The 11505-nt window shown below is 37.2% G+C and overlaps 1 protein-coding gene across 1 annotated transcript; it reads left to right on the top strand.

Annotated features, from left to right (window-relative positions):
* Positions 1-2015: 2015 nt before the first annotated feature.
* Positions 2016-9561, top strand: LOC145670207 (uncharacterized). Its single transcript, XM_081738585.1, has 3 exons — positions 2016-2043; positions 9092-9210; positions 9487-9561. The coding sequence occupies exons 1-3, from the start codon at positions 2016-2018 to the stop codon at positions 9559-9561; spliced, it is 222 nt and encodes a 73-aa protein (XP_081594711.1).
* Positions 9562-11505: the final 1944 nt, after the last annotated feature.

The following is an 11505-nucleotide window of genomic DNA, read 5'->3' as shown; positions in this document are numbered from 1 at the left end:
TATTAAGGCAATGTTCGAATCCCACATTGTACTTAAATTACCCGATTTAAATCAAAAGTTTATAGTGTGTTGCGATTCATCATTAAAAAGTCTTGGAGGGGTAATCCAACAGTACGATTCAGAAGGCTATGAGACCTGTAGCGTATTTCAGTCGAAAATTACGTCCTTATGATTATAGTAAGCCCATTTATTTGCTTGAATTGATGTCAGTAGTAGAGACTCTAGAACGATTTAAAATCTATTTACACAATAAATTTGAATTATTAGTAGATAATCAAAGTTTGTCTTATGCCCTCCAGAATATTAAACGTGTAAAAAAATATGGTAGCTTATTGCATAGGTTGTTTGCCTTTCATTTTGATGTTAAGCACATATCGTCAAATTTAAATGTAACATCTGATTTTATTTCTAGAGTATATAACACCCATGATTTCGAATTGATTGAGAATGTACAATCTAGTGATGAGGAAATGCAAAATCTATGTATGGTAAATATGTGGGATATGCCCTATGCATCTTTATCTATTAAGGAGCATCAGTATAAAGATCCTTTTTTGTCAGAAATAATTAAAAAATTGGAAAGCAAACAACAGGTAGAAAGTTATAAATTGGTAAACGGAATACTTTGTAAGAAAACAAAAGCATATAAGAATCCCTATAAGGTTTGTGTTCCCAAAAATTTATGGAGAGTATTGTTGGAATTCTATCATGGACAAATTTTGCCCGGTGGTCACGGAGGTGTGAGCCGTACGATTGGGAAATTAGCCTCGCGCTATACATGGCCTGGTATCTTGAAAGATATTAAGGAATGTGTAACCATTTGTAAAGATTGTCAATTGGCAAAAGCCGGAAATAAGAAAAAGATGGGGTTGCTAGTATCAGAATATGAAAAGACTGTGAACGGTCTTTGGTATGGAGATGTAATTGGGCCAATAATAAGATCAAAATCAGGACGTTACTGTTTAATCATAGTAGATGGTTGTTCACGTTTTGTTTATCTGGAACCTATTAAAGTTTTGTCCAGCCAAAGTATTATAAATAAGATGTATAAGTTAATGTGTAGGCATGGCTTTATACATGCTTTCGCCCATGATTGTCACTCCATTTTTGTATCTAAATTGTTCACGGACTTTTTATATAGTCAAGGGATCAAGGATATCAGGATTTTCTCTTACGCAGCCTTTTCGAATTTGAGTGAAAGATACATACGTTCTGTAAAAAATGTGTTAAAAATATTTTCCCATGATAAACAACAGCAGTGGGATAAGGGCATACACGAAATTGAATTTTCACTCAATAATTCGATCCACACAGAACTAAAGTGTAGTCCAGTGGATATGGTATACGGGTATAATGTGTGTGACCCTCTTGACACTAAGTGGAATGTGGATAAAATATTTGTGGATAAGAATAAAGGTGAAATTTGGGCATCGGCGATGCGTAATATGGAGTTAGCGTGGAAGAGGAGGAAGGCGTTATATGATAAAAAGAGAATTCCTGTTGATTATAAGGTGGGGGATAAATTATTAATAAAATCGCAAGTTAAGTCATCATTAACGGGTGATGGATTAGAAGTAGAGATCCATGAGTGAATGAATTTTGTATGGCGATGTATGATTCTGGTTATTATTAGTATTTGATTTTGTTTAGTTTGTTTATTTTTCCTTTTCTTTCTTTTTCTTTTTGGGGGTTAGGTATGAATGATGGAGTGGATGATTGAAATCAACTAACGGAGATATTATGAGTAGTTACCTTATGGCAATTGCTTATTAAATGGATTATAATTTAGGAACGTTTATATTAAAAAGGTTAACTTTTTAATTAGGGAGGGCCGGATGTGTGTAATATGTCATTTATAGTCAAGGTTTTGAATTTTCTAAAATAATAATTGTAAATTGTAATTATCCTCGATTTTTCTGTTATTAAAACGAGATAACAAGTTTTGCACCGAATTGTAATAATAATAGTATCCTAATTTGAGATTTAAATCATTTCAAGAAAAGCTATGGTTCTCAATGACCTCTGGTGGTAATTTTTGGAATGGTAAGTTTGTTCATGTGCAGCGCTACCTGGGATCGTCAGATCACAGGCAGCTATCAAATTGGAAGGAAAACGTTTACCTTTGGTGTCAAAATTCAATATGTTTCAACCTAATTGGCTTCTAAATTAAATTAAGTGTTGGTAGTGTATTTGATAAATTGTGAATATGTGAGTTTATTGCTGTGAAAGCTTTGGTTTATAAGTGGAATACCTACTGTAAGTAAATTATTTTCTAGAATTTATCTTGGCAAGTTAGTACGCCATTTAACATTGTGGTTGTTTCTATGCTGCTATCGCTGGTCGATATTTGAATGATAATGAGTTTTATAGTTGAGTTCTCAATTTTGTGATCTAAATTAAATTCATTTTGTGTTATTTTTGTATTCTCAAAATTTGGCAACTAATTATATTGTTCGAGTTTACAGATATAAAGTTGATAATATCCGATTTAACTCTATTATTTGACTAATGTAGAGCTTAGTTTACCTGGCGTGCTATGAGAGTATTTTTACTAGTAGCTATTGGATTTAATAAGTTCCCACTTTTGTTCAGTTACTTGAACTATACCAACATAACCATAATTTATTTTTTAGTGGGGGAATTAAATTATCCTTCCTTCCAGCGTGCACGTTTAAGTTGTCTTTGCGGAGGCAGGTGCGCGTGTAACGTGTTAATATCCTTCCAAAATAATTGTAGTACTAATATAAATATATATTTAGAAACAGGATATACGTTACAGTTGACAAGTATCAAAGCAAAAACGTTAAGTGATACGAAAAGCAGTTTCTCGAAATCGATTCAGCGTGTGCTAAGATTAGGTACCATCTCCTCCATTAACCCTCTATTCAAACCGAGAGTAGTGGCCCCGAGTAGCGTAATCGCAAACGCTCTTGTCTTTGGTGCGAGAGGTCCTGGGTTCAATTCCCGGTGGGGACATTCGGTTGAAAACGTGTAAAAGGTTTTCCAAGCCAGTTATCCTCAGTAAGGTTTTCCTCATTCACAGCAGGTAAATGCCGGGATAGTACCTAACATACTGGTCTCAGGCCGCTTCCTTCCTTCCGTTTCCTTCGATAGCGTGATCGCCGAGAGACGTCATTCTCAAACGTGACGAGCTACCATGGCCATAGATGCCGAGAGCCCAGAAATCTAATTTCTAATCCTAATCCTAGTGACGGAGTAACATGGCCATAGATGCCGAGAGCCCAGAAATCTAATTTCTAATCCTAATCCTAGTGACGGGGTAACATGGCCATAGATGCCGAGAGCCCAGAAATCTAATTCCTAATCCTAGTGACGGGGTAACATGGCCATAGATGCCGATAGCCCAGAAATCTTATTTCTAATCCTAATCATAGTGACGGGGTAACATGGCCATAGATGCCGAGAGCCCAGAAATCAAATTCCTAATCCTAATCCTAGTGACAGAGCAACATGGCCATAGATGCCGAGAGCCCAGAAATCTAATTCCTAATCCTAGTGACGGAGTAACATGGCCATAGATGCCGAGAGCCCAGAAATCTAATTCCTAATCCTAATCCTAGTGACGGGGTAACATGGCCATAGATGCCGAGAGCCCAGAAATCTAATTCCTAATCCTAATCCTAGTGACGGAGCAACATGGCCATAGATGCCGAGAGCCCAGAAATCTAATTCCTAATCCTAATCCTAGTGACGGAGTAACATGGCCATATATACCGAGAGCCCAGAAATCTTATTTCTAATCGTAATCCTAGTGACGGAGTAACATGGCCATAGATGCCGAAAGCCCAGAAATCAAATTCCTAATCCTAATCCTAGTGACGGAGTAACATGGCTATAGATGCCGAAAGCCCAGAAATCTTATTCCTAATCCTAATCATAATCAAACCAAAAGTAGTATAAATAAACTAGTTTCGGTTTCAATGTTGATCGTCATGTAACAAAAGCCATAATAGATAGCGAAAAGCTGTTTTTTGGAATCGATAGAACATCTTAAGGAAAGATATCGTCTCCATCTTAATATTCTTTTAAAACCGGAACTGGTACAAATTTACTAATATTTCTGGTTGCAATATTGATCTCCATAGAAAAAAGTACAAGATATATTGAGAACTAATTTTTTGGAATTGATAGATCCCAACAATAGGTTCTATCTCCTCCGCTAACCCTTTATCTCCCGACCTGACAGATTTCAGTGGTATAAGAAACCACGTGATCGACCAAGAGAGATGGTCCAATATCATGTCCTCCGATAATCACGGTTCTGTGCGATAAATGATTCTGTAGATTATATGGAATGAACGGAGAGCACGATATCGTCCATAACACATCTGTGAATGTGACAGGTATGGGGCTTAGGAGTTATGTTGGGCGGGGAGAAGACCATTGGCCATCTTCGATGTAGATTCCTTTATCAGAGAACGGTATATCTCCGATACATTATCTGAAACAGTAAGCTCATCACATCGTAGTGTTGTGGGCCCTAACTTTGTTTACATGGATGCCAATGCTTACCTTGAACTTCTTAATTTACAGAGACCTGAAGAGTGAGGACATTAACCAGTATATTTTTTCAGATCTTAATTCCATCAAACATGCATAGGATCTTTCAGAAGACGGGACGTGCAGCGGAATCCACAACCATTAAGTCTCCAGGCTCTCAAAATTGTCCATAAGAAAGGATGCACAGGCTTTTCTGAACACTCATTAACAGCATGCCAAACAGATGTGTTGTCCAGGTGGTCATACGATTCACTGATATGATCAGAATTATGTACGCCAATGGCTACTTGCATTTCATGTCTTTTTTCCATGTTGTTCACCATCTTAATTTCTGTTTTATCGCGTCTTGATTATTTGCATGGCGTGGAATCCAGCCAGGGGCGGATCCAGGACGGACTTCTGGGGGGCGGTGGGTTGTAATACTGCTACTTAGAACTACTTTTAAGAGCGTCAAAAAATAAACTATATATTTTATTTATATATAAAATAAAAAAGTTTCCTCTTCTAGGGGGGCGATCGCCCCGATCACCCCCACCCTGGATCCGCCCCTGAATCCAGCCAGCTTTTAACTAGTGTTGCCACAAGACGAGACAGAACCCTTTAGGATGAGACACGAGACACAAAACTAATTCGAAAATGCAAACACAATTTTTGAATTATTTTTTTTTTTTTTAATATATTAACTTGGAATAAACTCTTTGACTTTGAAATGTATACCAGCGTTTATTTTTTTCAAATGAGGACTATCCTACAAAGAACAAGGAATACCTAGTTATTTTTTTATAAATGAATCTTACCATCAGATTTCATTTTCATTATTCAATCGATTCAAGTTAGATTATTTTGTGATAGTACTCCAAATTCAAGTACAATGTTTAAAAGGTTTCATCGAGATCAGTGTTTCAGAAGATTTCATTCCGGGGGCTGGTGGGGTATCTACGTATAAAAGTCCTGTTCATGATCTTTCTTCCTCCGAACAAAGAAACGTGTCAGCCTTTTTCGGTAGTGAGTTTTGACAGGATGCTGGTTTGACAGTAAAATTTAGTTTTTTTTTTTCTTTTAATTCTTTTGTAGTGTTATTCGAACCTAAGCCATTTTTGAAATCGGAAAGTCACATAGGCCTTCTTACTTGTTAAGTGGCACCTAGAGGATATAAAAAACGGATTTTAGAACAAGTGGGGAAGATTTGCCTTTCGACTCTACCGACGGTATTGACAAATATTCCTACTGTAGTAATTCATTACTGGTTCAGTCGAATCTAAGAAGTCGTTGATGGAGTATTGTAGTCATATTGTGTGTTATGCTCTGTTATTTCTTCCGAAGAAGAAAACATGATTCGACCATCAAGAAAACTAATACAGAAGGAAGCATTATAAATTGTTATAAATTAAAATAAAACAGGGTAACCCATACTGAACTTTCCATTTTATTTCATTTTCTAAAACTTCAGAGAGGTTATTGTGCGGTAACCTACAAAATTTCAAATACTTTCTATTAATCGATAACATTATTTTGTTCCATGCCATTTTTTTAAAATTACGACCAACCTAAACATGCTAAAATGGAAAGTAGTTTTTGGATTGGTCTTGGTTAACACTGTGAAACCTGAAGGCTAGAATATATGGAATCAAAGTGTGTGTGTGTGTGTATGTAAATAGACATTATAGAGCAAGTGGGCTGATAGTATAGGGTGGCCCAAAAGTAGATATACAGTCCCGATCTGATCAACTCATTGCATTTTATATCATTTCTTATTGTTGTCAATCAGGTAGACTTAGTTTCTTCATTATTTGTTCTTAATGTGTTTTTACTTATATCTTAAGCTCGGAACAGCCGAAGCAAATAAACCCATAAACTAAACTGTTATACTTGATTAATGCAGTGGGGGCGCGGTAGCTCAGTGGTAGAGCGTTCACCTCTGGTGCTTGGGGTCCCGAGTTCGATCCCAGCCCCCGCCAAGTGAACTTTGTGGTGGACAAACACCGTGCTCGTGGGTTTTCTCGGGGTTCTCCCGTTTCCTCCCACTTTCTTCATTCCACCATTTCACTCATCTCTCATCATCACCGTCTCTTTAGCCTAACCGGCATAACCGTGGGACGTAAAACTTAAAGATTTCATTTTTGATCAATGCAGGAATGTATACCTACTTTTGGGCCATCCTGTATACGGTAGTGTCGGGGATGATGACACCTAGCTGCGGCACTGTGGCCAGTGCAATCACATCGAACTTTGTTTGTCGCGTACACATTCCCTGAGATTAGTGTCTTCGCCTTCCACGTAGCTATGGGCAATTTATATCCGTGTATTCAACCTGGTGAAACAAACTTCAATGTTTCAGAATAGGAAAAAAAAGTTCAGGGTCGAGGAGCTTTACACAATTAACAGCAGAGAAATATTATCTTGTAAACTATTTGTCCTTCCCTTCTGAACTTATTTGAATTTTTTTTTTTTAGACCTTTGGGCAACTTTGGCTCACGCCGAATGGGGGGTGATAGAAGTAGTGGAATGAAGAAAGTTGTAGAATACGAGATAACTCCGAGAAAACACACACACTCGATGTTTCTCCACCACAAAGCTCACATGGCACTAACCGAGATTGAACTGACTACCACATGCACCAAAAGTGAATGCTTCACGGCGTGTATCTTGATCAGCATGGTGCATTCTGCTACATTTTACTTTCGTTCACATGATATGCTTAGGTGTGGGCACGAATCAAGTCAAAGGTGATTTTCTCGAATCGAGTTCCGAGCCAAGTTACTGTTTTTGAGGTCGAGTTTCGAGTCGAATCAAGTTGAAAAATAGCTCGCTTGTTCAGTTTGTTTTAACTCGCTTTGAAATCATGACCTGATTAGACTGGAAAGCGAAAACCATGAGAAATGTAAGCAGCAATGTGTAATACTTTTAGTGTGCCTCCCAATACGGGCACTGCTTGCATCTCGTCTCGTCTAGATGAGGAGACAGCCTCAAATATCGTGAGCACCAATAGAAGTATAGACTGTAGTTCTTACAATCAAGGCTGAGACCTGCACGGTCGAAGTTTTGAGCCCAAGCATAAGCCCAATCCGGGTAGTGATGTCAACTGGTTCGGCTCGACTCAACTGAGCAAACAGCTAGAGCAGTCTCGATTGGGATGTGGTGAGTCGATGGCACAAGCCGGTTCGGTTGAGGTGAGCGATCAGCTCGGTTCCGGTGAGCCATCGGCTGGAGCCAGCTCGGTTAAGATGAGCCATCGGCTTAGTTCGGCCTACCCTGGCAGACCAGTATTGAACATGTTTGGCCAGCACCCTATAACAATTTTTGGCTCGCGTCCGAATAATTACTCCTCTAGAACTCAAACCCAGATTCTCGTGAATGATATCCTTGCCTCCTAGACTTCACGACTACCGAGATCGGCAGTAAATTAGTTTCTAGTATTCAGATACAAACCTCCTATCTTTCATGTTTTTATATGCTTCTATTATTATTATTATTATTATTATTATTATTATTATTATTATTATTATGTAGTATCATTGATAATAATATATTGTCTACGTGGGATACTTGAAGAGAGTGCTTGAAACTACGCACAGAATTTGGCTTGTTTTGGCTCGACTCGACTTGAAACTCGACCCGAATTCGAGTCGAGTTCAAAAAAATTTTTCGAGCTGAGTTCTCGAGTCGAGCTCAGAGATGTCTATTTCGATTCGAGTCGAGTCGAGTTTCAAAGAAAATTCGCTCGTGCCCTTCCCTAGATATACTGCAATATTTTATGAGACAAGACGAGACAAACGAGACGAGACGGGACAAAACACTTCGAGACGAGACACGAGCATATGAAGTCTTATCTCGTCTCGTCTCGTCTCGTGGCAACACTACTTTTGACAATAAAACTGGTCTAATATCTATATTGATCAGTTGAAGTGCTTCGATTGTTTCGAAAAGTTATGGGTTAATTGTCAAACAGTATAATTTCTTGCTTTCAAGATTATTGTGGTTCAAATCTGAACCAATTAATTCCTCGGCTCTTTGTATAATTCCAATGTTTCAATGAAATTAAGTCGCATGCAGTAATAGAAGATCTCGTTGGCATACGTTATTTTCTTTTTGTTACTGGAAACCAAACCCTTAAAAGAATCTTAAATCGTAAGACTTTGATTTATTATAAATTAATTTAAAGATCTTTGATATTTTATTTCACGCAAACAAAGAGAAGGCAATAACAATATATTATAATAGCAAGTGTCGTGTATTTGTGTCCAGGAAGTAAATGACTAATAAATGTGTTTTGGCTATCTCTAAGACAGACCGACAGAAGGAAAGAAGAAAACAAGCAAGAAAACAAGAGAGAAGGAAAGCAAAAAGGAAAGCAATCAAGCAACCAAAGAAGGAAGCAAGCAAGAAAGAAAGAAACAAGCAAGCAAGGAAGCAAGCAAGCAAGCAAGAAAGAAAGAAAGAAAGAAAGAAAGAAAGAAAGCAAGAAAGAAAGAAAGCAAGAAAGCAAGAAAGCAAGAAAGAAAGAAAGAAAGAAAGAAAGAAAAGAAGAAAGAAGCAAGCAAGCAAGAAAGAAAGAAAGAAAGAAAAGAAGAAAGAAGCAAGCAAGAAAGAAAGAAAGAAAGAAAGAAAGAAAGAAAGAAAGAAAGAAAAAAAAAGAAAGAAAAAAGAAAGAAAGAAAGAAAGAAAGAAAGAAAGAAAGAAAGAAAGAAAGAAAGAAAGAAAAGAAGAAAGAAGCAAGCAAGAAAGAAAGAAAGAAAGAAAGAAAAGAAGAAAGAAGCAAGCAAGAAAGAAAGAAAGAAAGAAAGAAAGAAAGAAAGAAAGAAAGAAAGAAAGAAGCAAGCAAACAACAAAAAAGAAAGAAAGAAAGAAAACATAGAAGAAAGAAGAAAAGGAAGGAAGATAGCAAGCAACCAAGAAAGAAGCAAAGCAGCAAGCAAGCAAGAAAGAAAGCAAAGAAGAAAGAAAGAAAGAATGAATGAAATAAAGAAAGAAAAGAATAAAAGAAGGAAGGAAGTATGCAAGCAAGAAAGAAGGAAGGGAAGAAGAAAGCAAGGAAGATAGAAAGAAACAAGCAAGAAAGAAATGGAATTTATTCTTTGAGGATCTTCCAAGGGTGATGTGTATACATGTAAATAGTATATAAATGAAGTCAACACTATCTGTTAGATTATTACCGTAAATCGGCTGAATCCTTTGAAATCTAGGTATCGTGAGGACAACAGGACAAGTGAAATACTGCATACGCAATTACGCTAGTTGGCAGTTGATATACTGTTTCAAGATGAACAAAATCCCCTCCACATGACGTCCCGGACAGGAAGCCAATCAAAACCCTAACGCGAACTGGGGTTACCACTTATTTAATATACCGTGAACAATATTGTTTGAATGGATGTTATATGGTAGCAATGTTAGATAAAATGTACTTTCGAATCTGAGTAACGTTTGTTTATGTAAATATACAGAATTATTACATACAATAGAATTATTCTCAGAGGAATCTCGCAAGAACTATCCACGTAATACCAATTTAAAGAAACGAACTAAAGACAGGTACAAAGAATAAAGGTAATAATAATAATAATAATAATAATAATAATAATAATAATAATAATAATAATAATAATAATAATAATAATAATAAGAAGAAGAAGAAGAAGAAGAAGAAGAAGAAGACCTTAGAACGTTAGTACAAATAATTATGACATAGTAATCAATTATATCTGATATTTATTAATTGAACTTACCTTGGATAGCTTGCTTGTCCACCATACCACTTCTAGTCTACCACTCTCCTGGCCAGTATTAATCCAAAATAACCTTGGATAGTTATTAGTTCGCCACTCCTCTGGACAGTATTGATCTAAAATAACTTTGGATAGTTATTGGTCCACCACACTCTGGACAGTATTAATCTACAATAACCTTGGACAGTTACTATTCCACCACATCTCTGGACTGTGTTAATCCACAATAACTTTGGACAGTTATTAGTCCACCACTCATCTGAACAGTATTAATCCACAGTAACCTTGGACAGTTATTATTCCACCACATCTCTGGACTGTGTTAATCCACAATAACTTTGGACAGTTATTAGTCCACCACTCATCTGAACAGTATTAATCCACAGTAACCTTGGACAGTTATTAGTCCACTACTCCTATGGACAGTATTAATCTGCAATGACCTTGGACAGTTATTAGTCCACCACTCATCTGAACAGTATTAATCCACAGTAACCTTGGACAGTTATTAGTCCACCACTCCTGTGGACAGTATTAATCCATAGTAACCTTGGACAGTTATTAGTCCACCACTCCTGTGGACAGTATTAATCTGCAATGACCTTGGACAGTTATTAATCCACCACTCATCTGAACAGTATTAATCCACAGTAACCTTGGACAGTTATTAGTCCACCACTCCTGTGGACAGTATTAATCTACAATAACCTTGGACAGTTATTAGTACACCACTCCTCTGGACAGTATTAATCCACAGTAACCTTGGTCAGTTATTAGTCCACCACTCATCTGAACAGTATTAATCCACAGTAACATTGGACAGTTATTAGTCCACCACTCCTGAGGAAAGTATTAATCTACAATAACATAGGACAGTTATTATTCCACCACATCTCTGGACTGTGTTAATCCACAATAACTTGGGACAGTTATTAGTCCACCCACCTTTGAACAGTATTAATCTACAATAACCTTGGATAGTTATTAGTCCACCACTCCTGTGGACAGTATTAATCCACAGTAACCTTGGACAGTTATTAGTCCACCACTCCTCTGGACAGTATTAATCTGCAATGACCTTGGACAGTTATTAGTCCACCACTCATCTGAACAGTATTAATCCACAGTAACCTTGGACAGTTATTAATCCACCACTCCTGTGGACAGTATTAATCCACAGTAACCTTGGACAGTTATTAAGCCACCACTCCTGTGGATAGTATTAGTCTGCAATGACCTTGGACAGTTATTAGTCCAA

Source organism: Thermobia domestica, chromosome 14 (assembly GCF_964235325.1).
Source record: "Thermobia domestica chromosome 14, izTheDome1.hap1.1, whole genome shotgun sequence".
Taxonomy (NCBI): domain Eukaryota; kingdom Metazoa; phylum Arthropoda; class Insecta; order Zygentoma; family Lepismatidae; genus Thermobia; species Thermobia domestica.
The sequence above is the reverse complement of the archived record's forward strand: the minus strand, read 5'-3'. Positions and strand labels throughout refer to the sequence as shown.

Coding starts and splice junctions, on each gene's coding strand:
- LOC145670207 (XM_081738585.1), top strand. CDS start 2,016: ATGACCTCTGGTGGTAATTTTTGGAATG. Junction 2,044..9,091: donor TGGTGGTAATTTTTGGAATG/GTAAGTTTGTTC, acceptor AAAGAAAAGAAG/AAAGAAGCAAGCAAGAAAGA. Junction 9,211..9,486: donor GAAAGAAAGAAAGAAAGAAA/GAAAGAAAGAAA, acceptor AATGAAATAAAG/AAAGAAAAGAATAAAAGAAG.